This window comes from Hypomesus nipponensis, chromosome 23, assembly GCF_054491055.1.
Source record: "Hypomesus nipponensis isolate SF chromosome 23, ASM5449105v1, whole genome shotgun sequence".
NCBI lineage: Eukaryota > Metazoa > Chordata > Actinopteri > Osmeriformes > Osmeridae > Hypomesus > Hypomesus nipponensis.
The window spans coordinates 23,754,707-23,782,192 of record NC_140383.1 but is presented as its reverse complement, the minus strand read 5'-3'; the positions used below and the strand labels follow the sequence as shown (position 1 = coordinate 23,782,192).

Sequence of the window (27,486 nt, the reverse complement as noted above, 5' to 3'; positions counted from 1 at the left end):
CAACCTCCAGTCCCAGGTGTTGTGCTAGCAGATTAGCCTAGCATCCTCCAGTCCCAGGTGTTGTGCTAGCAGATTAGCCTAGCATCCTCCAGTCCCAGGTGTTGTGCTAGCAGATTAGCCTAGCATCCTCCAGCCCCAAGTGTTGTGCTAGCAGATTAGCCTAGCATCCTTTAGTCCCAGGTGTTGTGCTAGCAGATTAGCCTAGCATCCTCCAGTCCCAGGTTTTGTGCTAGCAGATTAGCCTAGCATCCTCCAGTCCCAGGTGTTGTGCTAGCAGATTAGCCTAGCATCCTCCAGTCCCAGGTGTTGTGCTAGCAGATCAGCCTAGCATCCTCCAGTCCCAGGTGTTGTGCTAGCAGATTAACCTAGCATCCATCAGTCCCAGGTGTTGTGCTATCAGATTAGCCTAGCATCTGTTTGGATCCTGTGAAGCTTCATCGTAACGTTCTCCTCCTAGACGGAGTCGAATCTGAGCAAGGAGATGGAGTTGGTCATCAAGGACATCAAGAACACCACCCAGAAGAAGTACATGGACTACGGCAGGAACCCTGGCTCTCCTGACAACGACTTCCTCTTCATGTACTCCGTAGCAAGGTGAGTCACCACCGGCCCGGCCCCTTGGACCGCTCAGGATGACTCATGCACCTCTGGCATGGAGCCTACATCTCCATTTAGAACCGTCTCACGCCAAGAGACTAAACGAGACATTGTTTGTTTCTCTGTCTGGTCTCTGTGAACTACGTGTGTGTGTGTGTGTGTGTGTGTGTGTGTGCCACTAGTGCCTCTGTGCCTCCTGAATGTTTGTTCCAGGCTGCTGGATGAGCGATGGTGTGGTCACTGTGGGTTATCTCTCAGTGAGCCTTGTCCCTGTGGCTAGTGACCCTCTACTCGTGTTCCCCACCCTCAGACAGGGAGGTCTCCTTCCCCCCTACACCCCTCCCCCCTTCACCCCTCCCCCCTTCACCCCCTCCCTACCTCGTGGCCCTGTTTGACACACCCCCTGTCCTTCAGATGCTGCCATGCCGCCCTGTAGCCCGATTGCTTTCCTCAGAAACAGCCTGGTGGACCCACTTTAGTCATCTTCTTGTTTTGTTACTTTTCCATTGTGTAAACTTCTTAGCTTCCAGGGCAAACGCTTGAACAGGCTTTGGAAAAAATTCAATACAGATATTACACGGTTTTTGTACCGACAGCGAGCGTATGGATTACTTGGCATTTTTTCCCTATTTCTTCAAAAAGTTTCTCAGGAGCTGTGAAGAGGTTTTTTTCCCCCTGATTGGCTCTCTTCATACCTCTGATTCCACTGCTATAGGAGCTGGAGGTGTCTCCTCCCAGGCAGCATTAGCTGCCTTGTCAATTCAGCCTGCAGTAAAACGGTATTGACCCGGGCCCCGCCACCCCTCGTCAGGCCCTTTGTTCACTCTTGACTGTATGGATTTATCGCTCCCAGTCCAACTGATTTTGAGCACCTCTTCTTCCCCAGAGTGCTTCTTCGCAGCTCTGCTTGCTCCCGTGTTGGGAGCCCAGAAAGCCACCCTGAAGGAAGCGCTGCTCCTGAAGGTGTACACAATGACACCAGCAGGCACTTTGCAGTCCTTCCACCCTCATGTGACAGGACTCGTGTAGGCAGCAGTTTTCTCACCCAGAGAAGTGCCCCAGAGGGCCCTCTGGTAGCCCTAGAGATCAGGTGCTTGTATTGAGCCTTAGCTAATAGCTAATACGGCCTTAGTCAGTTAGTAAGCCTTATTAACCCATTAATAAGATGCTTATTAACATTAATGTGGAACGTTCCCCTGTCACAGGGCAGGGTGGAACGTTGCCCGGTCACAGGGCAGGGTGGAACGTTCCCCTGGCACAGGGCAGGGTTATCAGCAGCAGCCAGATGGAGCTTGGGAGCGGCTGCATTATCTATGTGAAATTGCTTTTTCTCACAGGAAGCCCAGGGATTTGCCCCCCTCCCCCTCCCCCCTACCCCCCCCTCCTAGGAGGCTGGGGTCGACGGCAGAATAAAAACAGATCTTGTTCAGTCTAATTTTAGTAACACCTATCTGCTCCCCAGATCCATTTATTATGTTTCGGTTTTTGCCTAATTTCATCACCGTTTGGCCGTGGAAATTGACATGTGAAGTGAAAAGTGTTTGGCTATGCATTGGAAATCCACAGATGGGATTATACATGAAAACAGATTGGATGCTAAAGGTCCAAATTGTGCAGGATCTCAGCCTTGGAAATGCTGTTCGGTATTGACAAAACAACAAATGATGCATAAGGGGTTTGACTAGAGATTGTCTTTTGTATGGATCTTGCTGAATGTAAATAAACCATAAATGAGGCCGTCAGTAACCTGATTGTGTGACTTGTTTAGATTGTCTGTTCATCAGCTGGATGTTCTAAGTCCTGATCGTAGGTTAATACAGGTTTAGGAAGTTATTCATTCAAGTTATTCACTGTTTCTGAATGGACCTCCTGCTACCTTCTCTCTGTGTGTGTGTGTGTGTGTGTGTGTGTTTGTCAGGGCCTGCTGTACGTATTGCCTAACAGGGATGTGTGTGTGTGTGTGTGTGTTTGTCAGGGCCTGCTGTACGTATTGCCTAACAGGGATGTGTGTGTGTATGTGTGTGTGTGTGTGTGTTTGTCAGGGCCTGCTATATGTATTGCCTAACAGGGATGTATGTGTGTGTGTGTGTGTGTGTGTGTGTGTGTGTGTGTGTGTGTGTGTGTGTGTGTGTGTTTGTTAGGGCCTGCTATATGTATTGCCTAACAGGGATGTGTGTGTGTGTGTGTGTTTGTTAGGGCCTGCTATATGTATTGCCTAACAGGGATGTGTGTGTGTGTGTTTGTTAGGGCCTGCTATATGTATTGCCTAACAGGGATGTGTGTGTGTGTTTGTTAGGGCCTGCTGTATGTAATGCCTAACAGGGATGTGTGTGTGTGTGTGTTTGTTAGGGCCTGCTGTATGTAATGCCTAACAGGGATGTGTGTGTGTGTGTGTTTGTTAGGGCCTGCTGTATGTAATGCCTAACAGGGATGTGTGTGTGTGTGTGTGTGTTTGTTAGGGCCTGCTGTATGTAATGCCTAACAGGGATGTGTGTGTGTGTGTGTGTGTGTGTTTGTTAGGGCCTGCTGTATGTAATGCCTAACAGGGATGTGTGTGTGTGTGTGTTTGTTAGGGCCTGCTGTATGTAATGCCTAACAGGGATGTGTGTGTGTTTCCTCAGGACCAACCTGGAGCTGGAGCTGGTGCATCGTGGGGGGAACCTGTGTTCAGGAGGAGCCAGTGCCGCAGCCAAGCGCTCCTGCCTCAGTCAGTACCCCCCCCCCCCTCCCAACACTGACATGACCCCAACATGACCTAACCCTGTCAGTACCTCCCCAACACTAACATGACCCCAACATGACCTAACCCTGTCAGTACCTCCCCAACACTAACATGACCCCAACATGACCTAACCCTGTCAGTACCTCCCCAACACTAACATGACCCCAACATGACCTAACCCTGTCTGTACCTCCCCAACACTAACATGACCTAACCCCAACATGACCTAACCCTGTCTGTACCTCCCCAACACTAACGTGACCTAACCCCAACATGACCTAACCCTGTCAGTACCTCCCCAACACTAACAGCCCTGTGTGGGGGCCCCTGTGTGGGGGCCCCGTGTGGGGGGCCCTGTGTGGGGCCCCTGGACGGAAATAGAAAAACCTGCCTGGCAGTGAACCTCAGTCTAGTGGTTAGAGACTTGGTGTGCGTAAGCACTTGTGTCAGTATCCAGTAAAGATGTTGGTCTAACGTGCCAGGGGGTGTCCTCTGTACCCCAGGGCGGTGCTGTTTAGACGGGCCATGATGGGGGCCGTGATGGGGGCCGTGATGGGGGCCGTGATGGGGGCCGTGATGGGGGCTGTTGGGAGATTGGGGGTGGCAGGACGCGTGTCCCGTCGGCCTCGCTGTAATGAGGTGTCCGGCTGAGATTGAAGGCGCTGGTCCATGCGAACCGAGGGACCGTTTGTAAAACTGTCGATTAACTGAAGGAGAGACGTGGTCCCATGTGAGCCGGCTGGCTAAACCAAGCGGACAAGCGGGTCAAGTGGTGTTTTTAGTTGATTGTGATGCGAGGTTCTGGCCAGGTGGAGGGGGAGGAGGGGGGGAGGGTGGAGACTGAGTGATGGAGCTGTCTGGAGGTGTGCCGGGGCTCTGGGACACAGCTGTGCTAATGACAGCCCGAGGGGGTGGACTGGGGAGGCACACACAGGCAGACCGTCCCACCCGGCCTCTGGGATGTTTACCTGAGACAGTGAGCTGGTTTTCCACTTTCTGACGTTTTTAGTTCCTTTCGGCACTTTAAAGTCACATCTTGAAAGACGATTCCACTCGTCACCCGGAACCTTCCTTTGTGACGAGACGAGCGAGACCCATTTTCTCTGTCTGTTTAATTAGTCTGTTTAGTGGCGATACATTTGAAGCACTCGCTGCCCCGGTGGAATGGCCCTGCCATCCTTGAGTGGAGCAAAAGAGATTTCACGCTGGAGGTACGCCATTTTCTGAGCTACATTAACCGTGTAGCCGTGCAGGCGGCCAAATTTACTCAGTTGCAGAACATTAGCGTTCCTTCCTCATAGGAGACGGGTTATGGAGGGGAACGGGAGACATGCGCTAACCACCAGCACCCCAGGGGGCATCCTGAACCGGCATCCCACCATGCACTGCTTCTGCCAGTTAGCTGGTGAAGGGGGGGGGGGGCAGGAGAGGGGGCTGGCTGGCAGTGCCTCGTGTTAAATCAGCTGTGCACGGCAGACCCTTCAAGTGGTCCGGTCAGTCGAGCAGCGAGGGTCAGAATGTGCTTAGCAGTATCTCACCGCGTCAGAGAAGGATACTTAGGATGTAGTGTGCTAGGAAGTAGGGTGCGAGGAGGTAGCGTGCTAGGAGGTAGCGTGCTAGGAGGTAGCGTGCTAGGAGGTAGCGTGCTAGGAGGAGGCGTGCTAGGAGATGGCGTGCTAGGAGATGGCGTGCTAGGAGATAGCGTGCTAGGAGATAGCGTGCTAGGAGGTAGCGTGCTAGGAGGTAGGTGACGGTTGACGATTTTAAAGATTGCTTGTCCACACGGGGGGGGGGATCAGGGCACGGGGCAGGAGCTGTAATAGGTTGCAGAGCCAGATGGATATCAGGGGGCTGAAGGCGTCTGTGATGCTGCTGTCAGGGTGTGGGGAGCTGCAAGCTGGGGGCAGCATGGAGGACTGATAGGGAGGCGTCACTGTGCCCTGTGGGGGGTCCGGCAGGGGGCTGCTGGGCTTCCGCCAGGCCGCGGGGCAGGGACTGCTGCCGGGACACACTGGTTGTCCTGGTCCCCCTCCCTCCTGTGGAGGAACTCCATTTGACAGAACAGCAGAACTGCTTTTCAGCGAGCGTGATGGCGGTGCGCACACATTCCACCTGTAGAGGGCAGTGTTGGTTTATGTTTCGGCTAGCCGACTGAAATGTAAGTCAATATTGCAGCACTGGTTGTGAATGTATTGTTTTGGTGCATTACAGATGTGTCATAACTCTCTGGCAAACAGAAAATCCAATGGTGTGTGGATTGTAGGGTTGTTGACACGAGAGGTTAGGATTTGTAACGCGTGTGTTTGGGTCTGTTTTAGTGTACTGGTAACTGATGCAGGCATGCTCTCGTTCTTCAACCCGTGATTGAATGTTTTCAAAAAATCTTAAAAATAGGATTAGCTAAGTCCTCTTCTGAAGTCACATTTTTCACTCTAGCTTTAATGGCCGTTCCTGTGAACCACAGCTATAACAGGAAAGTAGGTTAATTTGTTTTTGAGCTATTAAGATAAAGTGAAGACATGGTTCAGAAGGGAACACGTTTTCTTTCATAACGTCCTTTCACAAGGGTGACGTCTGATCTGGTCGTGTATCTCTCCTTGTCTTTGTCTCTCTCCTGCTCAGTCATCAGTGTCCAGTCTCTCTTGTTAGCTCAAGTCGTGTTTCCATTCTGTCATACTCCTAACATGCTTTTTATGAAGCGTTTCCAACACAAATACAGCTCTCCTCTGCCATTCCAGGTCTGTGAGGGAGTGTTAGCATGTTTAGAAGACCGTAACGTGTGTGGTAGCATGTTTAGAAGACAGTAACGTGTGTGTTCACATGTTTAGAAGACAGTAACGTGTGTGTGTTCACATGTTTAGAAGACGGTAACGTGTGTGTTAGCATGTTTAGAAGACGGTAACGTGTGTGTTAGCATGTTTAGAAGACAGTAACGGGTGTGTGTTAGCATGTTTAGAAGACAGTAACGTGTGTGTGTTAGCATGTTTAGAAGACAGTAACGTGTGTTCACATGTTTAGAAGACAGTAACGTGTGTATTCACATGTTTAGAAGACGGTAACGTGTGTGTGTTCACATGTTTAGAAGACAGTAACGTGTGTGTTCACATGTTTAGAAGACGGTAACGTGTGTGTTCACATGTTTAGAAGACAGTAACGTGTGTGTTCACATGTTTAGAAGACGGTAACGTGTGTGTTCACATGTTTAGAAGACGGTAACGTGTGTGTACATATGTTTAGAAGACAGTAACGTGTGTGTTCACATGTTTAGAAGACAGTAACGTGTGTTTTCTTGTCTTCCAGACCAGCTGTTCCATGTGTTGAACATGCACATGCGTCTGTACAGCATCGACTCTGCATACAACCCCTGGAACCGGCTCACCCAGATCACCCACGGCAGAGAGGCAGAGTGAGTGGCCGCCCCCCTTACCCTCTACCTCCACCCCCACAGCCTCTACCTCCACCTCCAGCCTCTACCTCCACCCCCAGCCTCTACCTCCACCCCAGCCTCTACCTCCACCCTTACCCTCTACCTCCACCCTTACCCTCTACATCCACCCCCAGCCTCTACCTCCCCCCACAGCCTCTACCTCCACCCCCAGCCTCTACCTCCACCCCCAGCTTCTACCTCCACCCATACCCTCTACCTCCACCCCCACAGCCTCTACCTCCACCCTTACCCTCTACCTCCACCCCCAGCCTGTACCTCCACCCCCACAGCCTCTACCTCCACCCTTACCCTCTACCTCCACCCCCACAGCCTCTACCTCCACCCCCAGCCTCTACCTCCACCCCCAGCCTTCGCCACACCTCAGCCTCTTAACACAGCCTTCCTCCAGCTTCGCCCTCCAGCCTCCACAAGCACTGCTGTCTTGTTGCACTCACACACACACACACACACACACACACACCCAGGGTAATCACAGTGCCACTCTCCCCTCTCTCTAAACACTACCATTTCCTCCTGGCTTCTAACAGCTTTTCCTTCCAGACAAAGGGGAGCTAAAAACAGAGTAGGGGCCGTGTGTGGTTGCCATAGATACCAATAATTGCCGCATCTGGCAAATTACCGGCTGCTCTACAGAGAGCGAAACGACCCTGTCACAATCACTGCACCGGGAATAGCCCGCCCGGCGTACCGCCAGAGTACAGCCATCTCTGCCGGCCCGCCTTCATAGCACGCTCCTCTGGAACCTAAGGACATTTACCAGAGGGTCCTGCCTCACCCCTCCCTGCCTCATCCCTCCCTGCCTCACCCCTCCCTGCCCTCACCCCTCCTTGCCCTCACCCCTCCCTGCCTCACCCCTCCCTGCCTCACCCCTCCCTGCCTCACCCCTCCCTGCCTCACCCCTCCCTGCCTCACCCCTCCCTGCCTCACCCCTCCCTGCCTCACCCCTCCCTGCCTCACTAACTGTGAGGGGGATTGATTTTTGTGTGTGTCAAATGTGCTTTTAGTGGTCAATACTGTTCTATTGTCAAGATTCACATTCTGAAGTGTTGCCAGCGAACCGCTCATATAACTCTCAACGCTGATAGCCGGGCTAACGAGCTCTCCTGTTCCTGTTAGCAGGGGAAGACAGCGCCTGTACCTGTTACTGCTGAAACACCAGCAGCCAGGCAGGACTCTCACAGGAGCACTCTGGTGTTAAAAATACCTTGTTAGGGATATTAGAAGGATCTGCAGTCATTGGTGTCCTCGGGCAGTCTGGGTGCTCTATTTAAATAGGGGAGGGGGAGGGGCCTGTACTGTGACCTAGACACACTTTTATTTCATTCATTTTAAAGGATGTGTAAATGTTGAATACATCGTTTCATGGAGAGAGAGTGTTTTTTCGAAACAGACTAATTCATGAGTCATTTCAGTTTGTCTGGGATAATTGAATAGCCAAACGATGCCAGTACATTTGTCTGTCTGGGATGGTGATGGTGCCGTGTAGGAGCGGCTTGCATCCTCGCACTGCAAATGTAACCAGAGAGTGTCTTCAGAATGGAAGGTATTATCCTCTAAGTGCCTTTCACCTCCTATGAAACCCTGCCTAGCGAGCGCAAGCTCTCTGTGGGCAGTCAGAAGAAGGAGGGGGAAAAGCCATTTAAATGGAGTTGGCAGTCAACAACACTATGTGGCGTATCTGCTGCGGCATTAAGGAAGTAGGTCAGACGTGCGAGAGGGCTGTGCTGTGCCTTTCTAGAGCTGCATGAGAGGCTGAAGTGGATGAGTCCTAGTGGAGACCTGGACGTAGATCTTTGTTCAGGCCAGGTTAATCGTGCCGTATCTTCATGGAGGACTCTGCTCTTTGATCTTAAGAATAAACACGGTCTACATTCTTTCATGTTGTGGAGTTAACCTGTCGTGTGTACCCCCCCAATGCCCCAATAAACGTCACTAAGTGTCGCTGCACCTAGTTTCCAAGGGGTATAACATGTTATGATGAAGGTTCGTTATCTATGGATCAAATGCAGTGTCATGCATGTGTGTTGATGACTGTGTGTGTGTGTTGATGACTGTGTGTGTTTGTGTGTTGATGACTGTGTGTGTGTGTGTTGATGACTGTGTGTGTGTGTTTTGATGACTGTGTGTGTTTGTGTGTTGATGACTGTGTGTTTGTGTGTTGATGACTGTGTGTGTGTGTGTCTTGATGACTGTGTGTGTTTGTGTGTTGATGACTGTGTGTTTGTGTGTTGATGACTGTGTGTGTGTGTCTTGATGACTGTGTGTGTGTTGATGACTGTGTGTGTGTGTCCTCCACAGCGGCCTGGATGAAGAGCGTCCTGAGGTTCCCATGCTGTTCCGAGATGTCCCCTCCCTCCTGATCATCTTCGTGTTGACCATGCCCCAGCCGCTACGCAAAGGTGCAGCCTCCACTCTCTCTCTCTGTGTCTCTCTCTCTCTCTCTCTCTCTCTCTCTCTCTCTCTCTCTCTCTCTCTCTCTCTCTCTCTCTCTCTCTCTGTGTCTCTCTCTCTCTCTCTCTGTGTCTCTCTCTCTCTCTCTCTCTCTCTCTCTCTCTCTCTCTCTGTGTCTTTCTCTGTCTCTGTGCTCTGTTCTTCAGGCCTGAGGGATAGGGAGGGAGGGGTTGGGGGGGGGGAGGGAGGGAGAGAGGAAGGAGTGAGGGAGGTGGGGGTTAGGTCTGTCAGGGGCCTGGCCCACGATGACAGAGCCATTATCAGACCTAATCATGAGCGAGCACAGCGCGAGGCAGGTTCCTCAGCCTTATAGGGGGTGGCCGGGGGTGAGGAGCAGGGTGACGTGGCGTTGGTGTCTCCTTCACGTGCCCTTCAGCTCCAGATAGGGAGGGTCTGTTAGGATCTCCTGCTGCTAGGGCCCCCTCACGGCAGTGGGGGGTTGGAGGGAAGCGCTGGGTGGAGGGAGGGGGTCGGTAGGAGGCCAGGGCTGGGTGGAGGTAGGGAGGGAGGGGGTCGGTAGGAGGCCAGGGCTGGGTGGAGGTAGGGAGGGAGGGGGTCGGTAGGAGGCCAGGGCTGGGTGGAGGTAGGGAGGGAGGGGGTCGGTAGGAGGCCAGGGCTGGGTGGAGGTAGGGAGGGCCACCCCTGCCGATAATCAAACGGCAGCAATCAGGTTTAATGGAGGACGGGGTCGTACAAAGCTGATCATTACCGTGATGACTGAACCGGTTGAACCCAGGAGAAACCCTGAAAGTGTGAGCATGAAATGAGCCGACGCTGTCATGAAAGACCCTCAGAGCTCAGGAAGCTCAGGGCTCCAAGGCTGCTGTGGTGGAACTCACTAGCATCATCACAGAGCAGGATGACAGCAGAGCTGTTTCAGGGAGAGGCTGTGCCTGTGATGCCGTGTGTCTGCAGCTAAGGCTGTCCTCTATCGACGGACAACCCCCCTCCCTCCCACACACACACACACACACACACACACACACCTCTTCAGAGGCTGCCAGGGAAAACCGCACTCAATGTCTCATTAGCCTTTAAATAGACTTTGTATCTTTTTCAATTCCAAATTGATTAAAGCCAAAAATAAGCATCATTACAACACTCATTGTGAGATCAAGGATTGATTTTTTTGATCAACATCGGGATGAGAGACGGGTGTGAACAGTGTTTCAATAACGCTCCGGGCATGCGGGGGAGTGGAGGGCAGGCCAGGCCTGGGATTGGGCGAGGACAGCAGTGTGGAGGCGTGGCCAGGCCTGGGATTGGGCGAGAACAGCAGGGTGGAGGCGTGGCCAGGCCCCATGTTGACCCTACACCTCGTCCTTCACGGCAGTAAAGGTGTTTGTGCGTGCTTTTAATGCAACGCTGTCACACAAGACAATGAGCTGTTGCAGTGGACCTGTCACTTGGGTTCTCTTGGGAAAAGGGGTGGGGGGTGTGTGATAATGGGGCTCATTGTGTCAGTGTCTGTTCTCAACCAGGAGCTGTCCCTCATCACACCTGGAGGACCCTGCTAATCACCTCCCTGTTGATGGACCTTTTCAAACACAGGGAGCAGGGAAATAGACATGTCCCTGGCAAATAGACCTGAATTAGTGGGCTCCACCCGAGACAAGCTTATCCACCTGTTTAAAGGGCTCTCCTTTAAAAGGGTCCCTTAAACTCCAATTGGTTCTCTATTTCCCGAGAAACGTACTTGCATTGTATATAGACAGTAAATGCCTAATGCACTGTATGGATTCCGAGGCTCCTTGCTGCATGTCAGTTGGTGTTGAGTGTAACGTGTGTTGTTCGTCATGTAGAACACTTCCTGTGTGTGGTGAGGATGCTGTACAACCTGCTGTATGCCCAGGCCCTGGCTGCCCTGTCAGGCAGGTTCAGCCCCGAGGAGAGGCAGGCCTGGAGCACGGCTGGAGCCCTCAAGAAGGTACCGCCTCCCTCTGCCTCACCCCACCCCCTGCCTCACCCCGCCCCTTTGCCTCACCCCGCCCCCTGCCTCTCTCTGCCTCACACCATCCCCAGCCTCTCTCTGCCTCATCCCCCCCCTTCCCTCTGCCTCTCTCTGCCTCACCCCATCCCCAGCCTCTCTCTGCCTCACCCCACCCCCTGCCTCTCTCTGCCTCACCCCTTCCCCTGCCTCTCTCTGCCTCACCCCCCCCTCCTCTCTGCCTCACCCCACCCCCTGCCTCTCTCTGCCTCACCCCCCCCTCCTCTCTGCCTCACACCATCCCCAGCCTCTCTCTGCCTCATCCCCCCCCTCCCCTCTGCCTCTCTCTGCCTCACCCCATCCCCAGCCTCTCTCTGCCTCACCCCACCCCCTGCCTCTCTCTGCCTCACCCCTTCCCTCTGCCTCTCTCTGCCTCATCCCCCCCTCCCCTCTGCCTCTCTCTGCCTCATCCCCCCCTCCCCTCTGCCTCATCCCCCCCTCCCCTCTGCCTCTCTCTGCCTCATCCCCCCCTCCTCTCTGCCTCACCCCTCCCCCCTGCCTCTCTCTGCCTCACCCCTCCCCTGTCACACTCGTGTGTGTGTGTGTGTTTCTGCCTTTGTTGCTTCTCCCTTCTCTCAATTCACACACACAACCATATTAAATTGCTGTATTTGATTTCTGCTTGGAGATCGAATAAGCTATTACAGTCTTTCTTTATGTTGTATGTGAGGCAGAGAATATCGATCTTCATTATCAGTGAACGTGTGATTGCCGGCCAGCGCACCATTAATTGGCTATTCGTCTTCAGCCTATTAAATCTGTATTAGTGAGCGGCTGGTTTGAATGTCAGTGGACAAATAGCGAAATCCCTGCCTTAAGGATGTTGCCATCTATTATCCAGGCACGACTGAATACCCCCCCTTGCCAGGGCCTCAACAATGCAGCCCGTGCTGTCATTAAGACACACACCAAATCCTTATTGTTAACTCCGTCCATATTTGGAAGGATGTCGTCGTATTTAAATTGCGCGAGATAAAAGAAGACGGCAAGTTTCAGAGCCTAGATCAGAGCCCAGAGGAAGGAAATCCAGAGACATTAAATTCCTCTTCTATAAATCTTTGACAGAGGACGCCAGGCTAGATAAGAGGGCTGCTGTTCTAAATTCCAGCACCGTCAACTTGATGAATGCCAGCAGCTTTTCCCCATATCAAATATTAGTCAAACCAGTTGAATTTTTTATCAGGACACGCATTCGGTAATGTCTCTGTGCTTATCGACGGTCAGATATTTTATTGCATGAAAAGAATTATTGCGCACCAGGCTCACTCTGCATAAATTATCATTTTATACAGCGCAGCCCATTGTTGTAAGATAGACTGAGTGCTTAGGGAGTCACCGGGACACAATTCTCACACTACTTCTAGAACTTTACAATGGATCATCTAAAACTCACTGGGGTGTTGCTTTGGTTGGAAATCCTACTGTACGATCCCTGAGCTACTAATCTTCATTTGGTCCTAAACTGTTTCATATGGTTACCTTACGCCTCCAGAATGCAGCCAACGCTGAGCGGTGTAGCGAAGCTCTTCTGGGCCACGTCATCGGTGAGCTGTCCAGCGAGAGGAGCGTGTATGACGTCAACCTTGAGGAACCTTCCATGGTAAGTCTCGCAGTTCGAACAAGCCATTTTAAGAACAGTTTGGAGATATTCTGATCCAGTAACCCGCAAACTCAGAACTAGGCCTCCTCTATCTATCACTGCATCTCTCCTGGTAGCTAACCACTAGTGAGTGCATTCCCCCCCCCCCCCCCCCCCCCCCCCCCCCCCCCGTCTTCCTATTTTCTCTTGCATGATGAATTGGCCATTACCTAGAGCCACAATGGTTAGATATCCTCAGTCCTCCAGGAGAGAGATATATATCACCCCATTATCAGCCAGCTGTTCCCAGGTTATTGATGAGGCGTCACTGCGCTTGCCTTCCCCAGCTGAGCTCCAGCGTGTGGTCTCCCCAGTCCATCGAGTACAGCCTCCAGCAGTTCTGCCTGCCCTTCCTGCGCCTCTCCTGCCTGCTGCAGCACCACCTGTACGGAGACCACCTGTCCGGCTGCCCGGTACGTCACCACAGCCGGCCCTGGCTCCTCCCAGGGTCAGGCAGGGTCACCTGGGAGTCCTGTCCCACCGGCTCCCCAGGTCCCACCTCTGAACACAGGGACTGTTTTTCTTTTAAATGTCGATGATATGATATGTGAGGTATTCCAAATCCACCGATGAAATCAGTTTAACAGAGGTCAACTAACACCTGGAGCGTTTACAGTATGTCCAGCTCAGGAGAGTGGACCTGTATATAAACGCTCCGCAAGTCAAGTAAACACCACAGGTGTTCCCTTCCCTCTATGAAACCCTAACCAGATGGAGGTGATGTTGATTTCCTCCTGGTGTGTCTGTGTGTGTGTGTGTGTTCTCAGGAGGATGACGAGTTCTCCTCCCTGGCCGTGTGTCTGGGGCTCCTGGCCCCCGGCCCCCAGACCTCCAACCCCATCACCAGTGCCTCCTGTCTGGAGTGGGCGGTGGGAGCCTTCCCCCTGATCACCCAGTGGTGCTCCGAGGTCACCGGGCTGTCCGACACCCAGGCTGAGCAGTCCTTGGTAAGCTTGTGCACTTCACCCTCACCACGGCAACCAGGTTCAGCCTCACCAAGGCAACCGAGTTCAGCCTCACCACGGCAACCAAGTTCACCCTCACCACGGCAACCAGGTTCAGCCTCACCAAGGCAACCAAGTTCACCCTCACCACGGCAACCAGGTTCAGCCTCACCACGGCAACCAAGTTCAGCCTCACCACGGCAACCGAGTTCAGCCTCACCACGGCAACCAAGTTCACCCTCACCACGGCAACCAGGTTCAGCCTCACCAAGGCAACCAAGTTCACCCTCACCACGGCAACCAGGTTCAGCCTCACCACGGCAACCGAGTTCAGCCTCACCACGGCAACCAGGCACCCAGATGCCTCCAGAGTTCCCACTGGGATGTCGATCAGCGTGCCCACTGTGTGTTGCCACGTCTTCAAACGTATTTTAGCCTGGTGTGGAAGAAGCTCCTGGTGTTTCAGCCTGGGCTGGGCTGTAAGCTGAGCCTTGGAGAGTTATGGCGGTACAAGTCAGGCGTTTCTCGGCCTGCTTTGTCATTCAGCGTTGACCTTTGAATGCCGTACATCACTTGATGAGAACTCTGTGTTTTGATCGGCCGTTTGGATTGTTTCCGCACTCCTCCTGGACGGTCACTTGTTATTTATGATCCCAGAGACAAGCTGAAGGACAGGAGAAGGCGCAGCACAACAGCAGATAACAGGAAGATTCATTCAATTGAAAGCTGAATAAAAGTCGCGATTTTATCTTTTTTTTCTTTTTTTTTTCTTTATAGCTAGTAGCTAGCTTATCTATTTCTATTTGTGTTTTGTGGTAGGTAGATGATGCGAAAGCTTTGATATGTTGCAGTGACGTCCTGCAATGAAATACGTGGGCGTCCCCTGCTTGTAGTGGCAGTGGAGATCTGGGAAGGGGTCAGCCTGATTAGTGGTGACTCAGGCCTCATTAAGGCAGAGTAGAGAGGAGCTCAGGCACACTGAGGCATCATGGGTAATAAAGGACGTCTGGTGGGGTTTTGCGCTGATGTTCTGTGATTGACAGATCCTGTAGTAGCTGTAGGTTACACTCGGGTCCTGTGTCTCCAATGCTTCAACCATGCCAACCCAAACCACAACCGCTCTGTGTACTGGTAAAGGTTACGCAAAACATTTTTTTATTGACGTTGTTATACAGAATAATAAATCCTGTTGTGATGGGTCTCTCCTCTAACCATAACCACTGTGTACAGCAGTCAAAGGTTACTCAAGACATCATTGAATTTACAGTACGACATACAATATTTGTGCTTTGCCATACATAATAATAATAAATCTGTTTTCGTGACTGGTCTCTCCTAGACCCTGCTAGTCCAGGACCCTCAATGGGCACCCCCCCATCTCCTGCAGCTCCCCGACAACTACAACACCATCTTCCAGCACTACCACAGGAAGGCCTGCTCCGCCTGCAAGAAGGTGCCAAAGGACCCCGCCCTGTGCCTCGTGTGCGGGGCCTTCGTCTGCCTCAAGGGCCTCTGCTGCAAGCAGCAGGGCATCTGTGAATGTGTTCAGGTGAGTCACTGCCTCTAAGGGCTGTGCTGCAAGCAGCAGGGCATCTGTGAATGTGTTCAGGTGAGTCACTGCCTCTAAGGGCTGTGCTGCAAGCAGCAGGGCATCTGTGAATATGTTCTGGTGAGTCACTGCCTCCTATCAAGCCACAAGTCTCTCACCCCCAACGCGAGGGACCACCAATGATATCTTGTGTTTTATTAAAAATATATATTTTACAGTTTACTTTTGATGTTTCTTCCATAATATCAGAGATTTAAAAGAGATATAATGGTGGAAGACAGGGTATTTAAAAACGATTCAAACTTGCCATATACCTCTGAAATGCGTCCTTGTAGGTGCACTTAACTCACCATGAGCGGAATGCGCATCCTAAGAATCTGGTCTCTCCTGGTGTGATGGTAACTGTGGTCTCTGTCTCTGCAGCACTCCCAACACTGTGGAGCAGCAACAGGCATCTTCCTGCTGATCAACGCCTCCGTCATCATCATCATCCGGGGGCATCGCTTCTGCCTGTGGGGGTCCGTGTACCTGGACGCCCACGGAGAGGAGGACAGAGACCTCCGGTAAGAGAGACCGGACCGCCCGGTCAGGGGGCTCCAGCCTTGTATCATATCACCCCCTCTCGGGTCCACGTCCGGTGAGGGGGCTCGCTAGTTTGATCCATCGAGTTACACACAGTGCATATTCTATAGAGAGTCCTGTTGATGATCAAGGATTAAATAGTTCTGACTGTATTTTGTCAGTCAAGGAATGACTTATTTTCATCAGGCACAGTGCACAGTAACCACATCGAAAGGCTACCAGGCACAGGGAACAAGAATAAAAATAACAACCCTAATAGTATCTTAATCCCTGTCCTCCAGCCGTGGCAAGCCCCTGTTCCTCTGTGAAGAGAGGTACCGCGTGCTGGAACAGCAGTGGGTCTCGCACACCTTCGACCACATCAACAAGCGCTGGGGGCCCCACTACAACGGCCTGTGAAGACGCCCTGCATACACCACAGCCCCGCAACTCCAGGTGGAAAAGAATCTCCATGGTTTAATGTGTCTGCCTCTGTGAAACTGGGAATCTTATGATGTGATATAAACAAACATGCAGTGAGAGTGGTGCTGCTACAGCCTTGGTTTATGTGAAGTTTGGTGTACAATCATGCCTAAAGACTAACAAGTGTGTGTGTGTGTGTTTATTTAAGTGATTTACCGTGTGGTTTTCAACAGGGAGAAACTAAATTTGACAAGCTGGATAAGTGAAAGCACAACCTTGCCCAGAGAAAAAGATAGGGTTAGAAGGCTTTTCAAGCCCAACATAGTTTGTTTTCTGCAACAACAAAAAATTGATTCCCTTGGTTGGAGTAACGCTCATTTGTCTCCATGTATGAGTTGATGCATATCCCTCATCTAAGCAACATCGCGTTGCTGGCATGGGTTTCAAACTCCTGGTGAGGGTAGCGATGTTGTTGCTAAATGAGTGTTGGATGGAACATAGTGGAAAGCAGGAGAAGTCACCCATCAACACAGTTTATTGCAAACAAAACAAAGGTTCGTTTTTTGGGGCGTCAAGTTGCAATTCATCCTCAGGAATTTTTTTGCTGTAGTTTAAAATACGACGTTTTTAATATTTAAATAAAATGCTGCTGCTCATTGTTCGATTTAAGTCATTTTACCTTTGTAAAGATTATTTTTCTTTTTCAAAAAAAAAAAACAAAAAAAAATGGTGAAGGTTTTGAGTTTACGGGAGATGGAGACAGTCTGTTGACTGAAGCTCACTGCAGTGTTGAGAGATGTGCAGTCATCTCTGGATTCAACACACAGTCCTCCCTTCTACTATGCCTCGCTGGTTCTGAGAGAAACATCAGACAGTCGTTTCCCAGACCAAATCCAGTAGACTGAAGTACAGACAGACTCGTGTGGATCAAAGTACATCTGTCCCCTTCAGTTTACATGTTTCCCCATTTGATTTATAGTTCTTAGTATTACATTTTTCACAAATTCGATAGTTATTTTCTTCCTGTAAAGTTGAACACGATTAGATTTATACTGATGTGGAATACTCCGACTACATGGGGGAAATCTTTATAATTTTGTGCTGGTGAGGAATTTAGCAGTTCAAAGGTTTTTAGTCATTGGGCATTGGGCGAATGTTCAAATGTCTTCACATGCTTTCAGTGAGCCCTTTCTGTGAAGATGCAGTAAATGTTGTGAAATGTTGTGGGCATATCAAACAACTCTTTCTTTTGGATTAAAAGGAGATTACGGGAGGGGGGAGAGAGATCTGAAGGATAACATTTGGTCTGTTTGTGTATTCATTGTGTTACCTAGTGTGAAACTATTAAGAAGTGTCATCAGTCTATTAGTGCTGTATCACAATAACAGGAGATCATATTTTCCGCACTGTCACCTACCTTCGTCTGTATGTTTTTGGTTGCCAAAATGTATATCCAAAATAGCTAAGCATACAGTAGACAATCCCATACAAGTTACTCCAAATTGTAATCACTGACCGACAAGTCATGGATGCATTCAGTTGAGCATCTTCAGTACCCATCACACACACGCACGTTTTCAGCGCCTCCTTTGAGTTAACTGTTTCAAATGCTTAGTTTCAATCACCATTTCCCCCTCCGAATGAGTAGACACTTATCCAGCTGTGCCTGTAATATTCATGTTACTTTTGATATTGGAAAGAAAAAAAAATGTACTGTGGGATCCCTGGTTGATTAATGCTGGTGTTAGTACGTTTTGCTGGTCCACATTGTGCTGGAAATAGGATATTTTTTCTTTTAGGCAAACACTTGAATGATTTCCTCTTGAATTCACGCATGCTGCTTATCTGTTTACTCTGATGTTCCCCGAGCCTCTTCTTTTACAGTCCTCAGTCTGTACCTGACCGCAACAGAGTGGCCAAGGGGGATGCCTGGACACTAACTGAAAGCTCTTTGCGTGTTCTCCTGTATGGATGGAAAGAAAGAATACAGTACATTACTGTAGGTGCTTTCTGAGTTGGATCAGGAAGTGTGACTTAGACATTTAATGCAAAATGTAACATATGTGAATAAAATATAAACACACTGATTCCTGTTTGTTTTTTGGGGTCTAATTATAGCTAATAATGTGTTTCAGGGGCTGATGTCCCCATACAGAATTTAAAAACGTGTCTGGAACAATTTATTTCCTGTACCCACTTTGGCAATTAAATATAATGTGTTTTGGTTGCATGTCAACCTTAATGCACTCTTCATGGAAGCCCTGTAATTGATTTGCTCTCATCGCCACGTGCTCATCCTGCTTTTACTCCCAACTGGGAAGTGCAGCATAAACCTGAAAGCAAAATCAGGTTTCATAGTTCCCTCCACTCAAGATTTTAAAGCCATAGTGTGGGCCTTGTATATACAAGTTGGTCAGTCCGTCATGTTAACCAGCACAAGATGTGACTCAAGAAACACTTCGCATTTTCGTCACCTCATCAGAGGCCATTGCAATACTCGTCTGTTACAGTGAAGCCATAAACGCTAATCAAATCGAACTTGTTTGTGCACTGAGGGGGAAAGTGGGTTGAAGTTTTACAAACAATGGAGGCTCTCACCTAATGAACAAGGGCCTACAAAGCCTGTTTTGTGGAATCTTGTTTAATTGGGAGAAAATGCGAGACATCCAGCTGATGCCAGCAAGATAGTTTACAGAGTAAACAAATGCTACGTAGATGGAGGCGCTTTCACAGGGTTTTATATCCGCAGCAATTCCAACATTACACTTTAACAGTTTAGTTTTCCCAAGTCTCGGTAAGACTATATGAAACGTCGATTTTCAATGGCATATTGCCATCAATTGCAGACAAAGAATTGCCTACGAACATATTAAACATTTACTTTGTTGTTGTTTGGTAACCAGTAATACGGATATACGGTCTGTTCAGGTGCGGTAGCTTGGTTTCCTGCAAGAGGTGCTCAAGTTTCTGTTAATAATTAATCCTCACTTACCCTCTTGCATTAAGTGAGGAAAGAGAGAAAATCTGTTCGGATATGTCGCCATGGAAGGTAAGATACACAAAATACATTTATATTGATTGACAAATCATTTGACTGTATATTACACTGAGCACCTTGAAAGTGTGGGTTTGGAGGTACAGTAACAGCAATCTAAGGAGAAATGCGCCGCAGATTGAGTCACCAACTTGTGATGGCGAGTGATGCTTGGTAGGCAGTTGTGGCAATGTCAACAGAAAAGTCGTCAAAGTTATGTGTACCTTTTGTCTTTGTTCTGTTTGCAGGAATCACTAATGGAAACACAGGGGCAACAACGGCAGGGTAGGCATCCAATCTAGCCGACTGTCATTCTTCTTTTTTCTTGTGCCTTCGAGATGTTTCTTAGAAAGTATTATTTTGTGGCATCGAAAGTATGACTTCTAAAACACAATCTTAAGGAACACGGGTTTAACTGGATATCCAGTTAAACCCGTGTTCCTTAAGATTGTGTTTTAGATTCTCTACGATGAAGTGACAGTTATAAACTCATTGTAGGTGTTGCCTAGTTAGCTAGATGGAGCTAAAGTACCCTGACAATGTTTTTATTTCACCTGAGATGCATGACCAATTATCTTAAATCATCCAGGCCTATAATCTAGATCTTGGATGAGGCCTTAGCATATCCCTGTAGATTAAACATAGGCCTAACATAATAGCTATATAGCTGTGCATGTCTCAAGTAGCTCTAAACAAACTTGTATTTTAAGTTTGTCATTTACCTGCATTTCTTTTACGTAACGTGGTCGACATAAAAAGAGACTGACACTGAGTGAGTGGATTGCTAAAACTGCGTCAGTGTTTGACAGGTTTTTTCTCTCATTCTTTTGAATGTAATTATTTATTTATTTGTATCGCCAATAATTAGGTGCGCTGTTTTTACCCAATACTCAGGGGTCTTGGAAACACAGACGAAAATCACCTCAAGGCAAAAGAGTTTTTCCACCTCCATGGCAGGATCTGGTGAGAGATGGGACCAGATACCGTGAATCCTACTATCTGTAGCATTCGCCTGTACATATCACATAGATGTTTTGTACATATGGTATCAGGGCCAAATTATCCTCAAAATCCCCCCAAGTAGTACAACGCAAATTGCATGAACAATGGGCTGTTGGTCTCAATTTCTAAATACACCTAAAGATCGTCCTTCCCTTTGCTCCAAGTGTGTGAGATCCCTGTATCTCTCTCTTTCTCGCCTCTCTCTTCGGTCTTTCTGTCTTTCTCTCCCTCTCTGTCTCTCTCCCTCTCTCTCTCCACCATTGAGGCTGAGATAGAGGACATCTTCTGTATGTGGTCTTATGATTTGACTTTGAGGATGAAGGATTTACTGTAAAGCCTCCTCGTATCCCCTTAACAGGGATTATAGCTAAGGAACTGAGTTTTTTTTTTTTTTTACCACAGTAAAGTGTGGTGGCTTGGTAGTTACTAAGATGCTGTAGCCTATCAAGTGTGTGGTGTGAAAGAGAGAGAGAGAAAGAGAGAGAGAGAGAGTTAGACGGAAGCAGAAAATGAGATTAACCACTTTTACCTTTTGCAACACTGGTTTTGGTGTCAGATGCTAACGACCTGTTGGAGGGCAGTATGCCTCGGGGTCTGAGGGCAGTATGCCTCGGGGTCTGAGGGCAGTATGCCTCGGGGTCTGAGGGCAGTATGCCTAACAAGAGTTAAGGTCTCCTCTGAGAAACCATGGCTCCTATTTCTGCTCTGACACAGTTACTGTATCTGCTCTGTGAGGTGCAGCTTCTGGACCATGCGTTGGGGATCATTCTTTAGACCTCACAATGCACATATATAGACATTCATGTTGGCTTGTATGCCAGTTATGTATTACTGGCATAAAAGCCAACATGAATGTCTATATATTTGCATGTGTCTGTGTACACATTTTCTACAATTGCACTGAATAACTCAAGTCCTGATGAGTTTGTGTGTACACAATAGCAGTGAGGTCACAGGATCGTGTGTGGCATGTTGACACAGTGTTGCAGCAGACAATGAAGAACCTGAGCCTGCTCATCAAGCTACACCGGTGTCCAGTTCTTAGGGATCTCGCTCTCTCTTTATTTCTTTCACTCGCTCTCTGTCTCTCGCTCGCTCTCGCTCTCTCGCCTTCTCTACTCCTCTCTCTCTCTCTCTCTCTCTCTCTCTCTCTCTCTCTCTCTCTCTCTCTCTCTCTCTCTCTCTCTCTCTCTTTCCCTTCCTGTCCTCCGGTCAGTGTAGCCCTGAGCCAAAACAATTGAAGGCTTCCATCGTTGTGTGATGAGAGGCAGCCTGTATCACAGTCACTGGACATCATTGTGCTGTCTCTTGGTTGCTCCATCTTCTGACTGAGAGCATGCTGCGTTTAGTTTGGATGTCTTTTAATAATGTTTGGAATTGAAATTTTAAATATAGTCTTGTCTACTGACAGTTATCTGTTTGAAAGGGGAAAACATGAATGTGCATCTCAGCTCTGTGGATTTGAATGCCTGGCAGCATGACTGGGACTGGTGTTATACGGCAAACTAGCGTTGTGTTTTGATAGCTGTGCCCATTTAGCATGTAGGTACATTGTAACACAACATCACATTGCAACACACAATCTTGAGCACACTTCACAGTGCTGCATGAACATGTGAGGATGACGTCCTGTTCAGTTTCTTAATGCAGTGTAAACCTGACCTGGTGCATGAATGTGTCAGGACATAGATGGCGAGGTGGAGAATCTAACATCTGTTCAGGGCGTAGGTTATTTACAAAGAGGGGGCGTGCAGGGGTCATGTGACCCTGTAACTATCCTGGACTTCCTGGTTACCAGCATGTAACACAAGTCTTCATAACTTCCACCATTATGACTGGATGCATCTGGCCCCTGAATATTTAACACTAGATCGCATTGCAGATTACTACTGAATTAATAATTAATTGTGGCTGATTTGCATGATTCATCCAGGGATATGTTAGTGGGCACCATCCCCAGACAGAGACACAAGGACACACACACACACGCACGCTTTCAGCAGAACTTGACTCAACATCATTAATCAGACACAGGTATGCATACGTTTTTAAGTTTTATGACATTTTATGATGATCTGGCATTTTATCTCTTTACTGAATATGCAAATGCAAATAACCAACTTTGTTACAATTTTTTTTTAAATGTTTTATGTAGCTCACTGACTTTATAACTGTTTTATAGCAGGGCTTCTTTTGTTGACCATAGGACCATATTGGCAGATTTTGATGTCTTTCTTGACAATCATGAAGACAAGAAAATGTTGCCGGGCAACCTGATTATTCATGTACGGTTTTTTGTGTTGTAGTCTGAACCTTTTAAATGGCACATTTTACTTTCATAAAGCTCATTTAATGGTTTATAAAAATAACAGTTTTGCCATCAGCAAGATGCTATTTTAAGCCGTGCTCGTGAACTCTTGAGCTTGTTAGATACTGTTGGGGAGCAAGTTGATATTGCTGAATGGGGACATGATGCTGGCTGCTTGTCTTGGGGCACAGCTGCTTCTGTGGAATATGAGCCACTTGTTACAAAAGCTTGTCTTAGACGCCCGGGCAACAAGCCTCATAGCAACACGTTCAATGCACCGTGCGTACAATGGAAATGGCAGTGACTGTAATGGATGCTATTAAAGCAGCCTTTTTAATCTTGTATGCGCAAGCCATGGGCTATTCACCGTGGTGTTGGAATGGCACCAGGCCAGTTGATGAGCGATAAGGTTGTGTTCGTGTGAAGACGGACTGCGAGTGAGATCTGTGGACATCCTCTCTCTGTGTTGCACGCTCAGACGTCCTCTCTCTGTGTCGCACGCTCAGACGTCCTCTCTCTGTGTCGCACCCTCAGACGTCCTCTCTCTGTGTCGCACGCTCAGACGTCCCCCGCAAAGCTTCTGAGTCCCTTCGCATTGTGACGCAGGACGCAGTGAAGGACATCCGTCATCGGTGCTGTGCTGCTGTGTGTTGACGAGTCTCCTAGCGGTCATGATGGCGTCCGTCCAGGGTGTCACGTCATCCCTCAACCTGCAGCTCATCAATACACCCACACGCCCCTGCAGGGAAAGACAGACACCGTGGTTTAAACATGGTTTACATTTTTCATATCAACCTGCGCTCCAAAATAAACGCCTCCGCCCCCCTCTCCAGCGCTCTCCTTCAGGGTCACACGACGTGACGCGTGACATTTCGATGACAAACAGTTTGAAAAACATCCACACACACACACTCGCGCGTCTACGCACAAATCCATCACTCGGACGGCCCAAAACATACATTTGGTCAGAGCATGTAAATATAATTTCTTAATACATCACGTTATGCCACTCGTACATATAAACTGTCACCTGTTTGAATCAGTGATGTATTGAAGACACATGACTTTATAGAGCCTGTTGTGATTGATGCGTTGTGTTTGCTGAAGCACTAATCCTCATGGTCATGGTTTCACTTACGCTGACTTGTGTGTGCTGCATATGGGATCAGAGCACGGCAGGCAGGATGTTGGTGGTTGCGTGAGGGTGGTTTCGGTTCAGTGGTTGGAGGGCAGCGCTTGTCGAGTTAATCCCAGGTAAATCCATCTGATCCCGAGGAGATTGAGATGTTCTGAGCGCACTGCGGGCCCCGCTGAGAAGACTAACTCGGCGCACGCGGGGAGGGGGGGGGGGGTCTCCGTGTTGTCTGTTGGCAAGTTTGAAGCGAGAGTCTGTGTTATGCTGGTCTTCGCTCATTAGAGTGTTCCGTCCGATGCCTTGATGAGTCGGGACAAAATAACAGTCTCAGTGTAAGTAAGAGGCGTCCAGTCACCCGACTGGGTGTAAGCTTTCTCTTCCAGCCTGTTAAACCCGTTAAGTGGCTCCCTTGGCATGTGCAGTGCCAGTGAGCACGAGCAGAGGATATAGGAGCAGCATGTGTGTGGCTGTGTATTATTTTCCGTAGGTAGAGAATGTGTTTTTGTTTGTGGTTGGCTTCAACCCTGTGGTTGGCTGGGACAGAATGTAACAGTATGCTTGTAACATCAGTGGGTGGTTGGCTGTAACCCTGTGGTCATAACAGGCTAACAGTGTTGCTGTAACCCTGTGGTCGTAACAGGCTAACAGTGTTGCTGGCTGTCATGAGGTAAGACCTGTGTGCGGTGGGGAAGCCAGTTTGTGTTTCTTGATTAGAAGAGATTTCCTCAGAGGGTAGAAGCATTGGGAGGGATTAACATTGAATTTAGTTTCTGTAAACTTTGCACTACGATTACAAAAGATTGCGCTGGTTACAAATGCTGAAATCGTTTAAAACCCATCTCACAAACAGTGGATGGAAGGTATCATTTGAACGTGTGATGTTTGTGTTTAATCATGTTGTTGGACTGTGGGGTGCAGCGTTCTGTCTGGGGAGGTTAGCCTGGGTTCCCTCTGGGCTCATCTCAGCTGAGGCGTTCATGTTGGTTGTGGACCCTCTAGGCGGTCGCTGTATGGACTGTACCCTTACAAGGCCAGCATGATCGGTCTGGAGAAGCTGGCCGATCCGTCTGGAGCCTGGGATATCGTGGAGACCATCGGGAAGGGGACCTATGGAAAGGTCTACCGAGTGACCAACAAGAAGGATGGCAGTCAGGCCGCTGTCAAAGTCCTGGACCCGATCAACGTAAGTCTGGAGAAAATACAACGATGCTGAATCGTGCTGACTCTGAGAGCATGGTTTCTGTGGATCTGGCAAGTGACATTTCCTTTTTCCTGACGAAATGTCATTGCAGATCTGTGATAAAAAGGTCAAAATCAAATGAACATATGAATAAAGGAAATCATTTTTGTTTTTCTTTACCAATGTTTGGCTTGTCTCAGTATTCCAGCCATACAAACAGAGTAAGTGGTCACCTGACTTTCCCCTCCATCTCCTTCCTTCTCGACTGTTTTCAAAGCTTATGGGTTTCCCGTTTCTGGTACACGGGTGGCCTACGTTTCCCAGCTGTCTCCCTCCTGTCGTCAAGTTTATTTCCATGTCATCCTCTCGCATTTCCCCCGCTCATCCTTACCAGTCAGTGCACCCTCCTTTCCTCCTATTTCCCTGTCACGTCAACCCAGAGATGTGCTGCTAGCTGCCAGAGACCTCCGCCTCCTTCTGCTTGGCTCCGCCTCCCTGTCGGTCTGTGATGGGCGCCCAGACGGCTGAGGGGCCATGTTGTGTTTGGGGGCTGAAGAGGAGTGTTTCCTCTGTGTGTGAAATCTTCCTCCTGGATTTGCTACTGCCTGCCTGCCTGCCTGCCTGCCTGCCTGCCTGCCTGCCTGCCTGTCTGCCTGTCTGTCTGTCTGCCTGTCTGCCTGCCTGCCTGCCTGCCTGCCTGCCTGCCTGCCTGCCTGCCTGCCTGCCTGCCTGCCTGCCTGCCTGCCTGTCTGCCTGTCTGCCTGTCTGCCTGTCTGTCTGTCTGTCTGTCTGTCTGTCTGCCTGTCTATCTATCTGGCTGGCTGATGGTCTGCTTCAATGCCTCCCTCCTAGCCTGTCTACCTGGCCGCCTCCCTCCCTGCCTCCCTGCCTGACTGCCTTCTCTCTCCCTCCTTCCTTCCCTGCCTGGCTGCCAGCCTCCCTTTCTCCCTGCCTCCCTCTCTCCCTCCCTCCCTGCCTCCCTTCTTCCCTCCATGCCTCCCTCCCTCTCTCCCTCCCTCCCTCCTTCCCTCCCTCCCTGCCTGCCCATGAAGATGTAGCTGCCTCCTCCCTCATCCCTCTCTTTGATTAGACTGCTGACACTATCGCTCACACATCCAGGAAGAAGAATTCTGCCTCTCTGACTGTTTCTCTTCACCTCCCCTGAGATTTAAACTGATAAAGAGAAGCTCCCGGAGTCCTTCAGAGCCGGAGTCAGAGCCAGAGCCTCTCTCTGTGTTTATTAGGTCTCTGCCCTGATCAAAGGGCCCCATGTTGCAGTTTATTCACCTCCAGATCAACCTGCTCCGCTTAGAGATCCATGAGACCCCAGAGGGGTACACTGCGTGAAGCTACGCTTCCTAGAGAGTCTGTGTGATGGTGCTGTAGCGCAGCGTTGTACAGAACGTCATGTTGGCTAACTGGGGCCTCCTTTGTCGAAGGATGTGGATGAAGAGATCGAGGCGGAGTACAACATTCTGCGCTCCCTGTCCAACCACCCCAACGTGGTCAAGTTCTACGGAATGTTCTACAAGTCCGACAACATCTCCGGAGGGCAGCTCTGGTTGGTTCTGGAGGTGAGCTCATTTGAAGGTCTTTCATTGGACAGAACTGTATAGCACCTGTCACAAGGCCCCACAGTTAAGTAGCATGGTAAACACATGTACAGCAATTCATCATACAAGGGTTTATATACTAGATGTGGCTGCTGTTAAAGGCATAACTTAGTCTATAAAATGTGTTTGTCAAAAGTGTTGAAGCCGGAACGTGCTGCAGGACCTTATCTCTGCCCACCCAGTCCACGTCCCCTCACACACTTCTGCACAAGGACTCAGATACAGTCTAAACATGCCAGATCCAGCCTCGGTTAAGACTGTTGCTGCGTGATGTCAAAGCAGCCTCTGTCTCACAGAAACAACAGATTTACTGTAGATGACTCTGATCAAGACCCCCAGCGTTGAACTGCGAGGGTCTGGAAGGTTCCCTGCAGATATCTCAATCCCATCATGAAAACATGAGCCAGGCGAGGGCGAGGAGAGAGAGAGAGAGAGGCCTGACTGGAGGGGGAGCCGAGATGGCTCAGGTCATGAATCATAATCCATACAGTGAGTAATGGACGACTTACTGTTGTTTCCTCCTCTCTCTCCCTCTCCCTCTCTCTGTCTCTCCCTCTCTCTGTCTCCCTCTCTCCCTCCCTCTCTCCCTCCTTCTCTCCGTCTCTCTCTCTCTCTGTCTGTCTCCATCTCTCTACCTCCCTCTGTCTCTCCCTCTCTCTGTCTCCTTCCCTCTCTCCCTCTCTCTCTCTGTCTCTCTGTCTCTCTGTCTGTCTCCATCTCTCTGCCTCCCTCTCTCCCTGTCTCTGTCTCTCCATCGCTCTGTCTCTCTTTGTCCCAGCTGTGCAACGGTGGTTCTGTCACCGAGCTCATCAAGGGCCTGCTCATGCGAGACCAGAGACTGCAGGAGCCCGTTATCGCGTACATCTTATTTGGCGCCCTCTCCGTAAGACGGA

The 27,486-nt window shown here is 49.6% G+C and overlaps 2 protein-coding genes across 5 annotated transcripts in view; both read left to right on the top strand.

Moving 5' to 3' along the window:
* Positions 1–18,408, top strand: part of ubr3 (ubiquitin protein ligase E3 component n-recognin 3) — a 41,389-nt gene extending 22,981 nt beyond the window's left edge. For all 4 annotated transcript variants that reach the window (XM_084688429.1, XM_084688432.1, XM_084688431.1 and 1 more), the window contains 11 exons: positions 458–594; positions 3,219–3,304; positions 6,620–6,725; positions 9,066–9,166; positions 11,021–11,145; positions 12,698–12,805; positions 13,132–13,257; positions 13,612–13,791; positions 15,128–15,337; positions 15,761–15,900; positions 16,201–18,408. In XM_084688429.1, coding sequence (XP_084544555.1) covers positions 458–594; positions 3,219–3,304; positions 6,620–6,725; positions 9,066–9,166; positions 11,021–11,145; positions 12,698–12,805; positions 13,132–13,257; positions 13,612–13,791; positions 15,128–15,337; positions 15,761–15,900; positions 16,201–16,318 — 1,437 coding nt within the window. In that variant the 3' untranslated portion in view covers positions 16,319–18,408. The remainder of the gene's footprint in view (positions 1–457; positions 595–3,218; positions 3,305–6,619; positions 6,726–9,065; positions 9,167–11,020; positions 11,146–12,697; positions 12,806–13,131; positions 13,258–13,611; positions 13,792–15,127; positions 15,338–15,760; positions 15,901–16,200) is intronic.
* An 840-nt stretch (positions 18,409–19,248) lies between these two features.
* myo3b (myosin IIIB) overlaps positions 19,249–27,486 on the top strand; it is a 63,032-nt gene continuing 54,794 nt past the window's right edge. The window contains exons 1-6 of the mRNA XM_084689621.1: positions 19,249–19,370; positions 19,604–19,640; positions 20,250–20,318; positions 24,800–24,983; positions 26,420–26,554; positions 27,372–27,476. Coding sequence (XP_084545747.1) covers positions 19,364–19,370; positions 19,604–19,640; positions 20,250–20,318; positions 24,800–24,983; positions 26,420–26,554; positions 27,372–27,476 — 537 coding nt within the window. The 5' untranslated portion in view covers positions 19,249–19,363. The remainder of the gene's footprint in view (positions 19,371–19,603; positions 19,641–20,249; positions 20,319–24,799; positions 24,984–26,419; positions 26,555–27,371; positions 27,477–27,486) is intronic.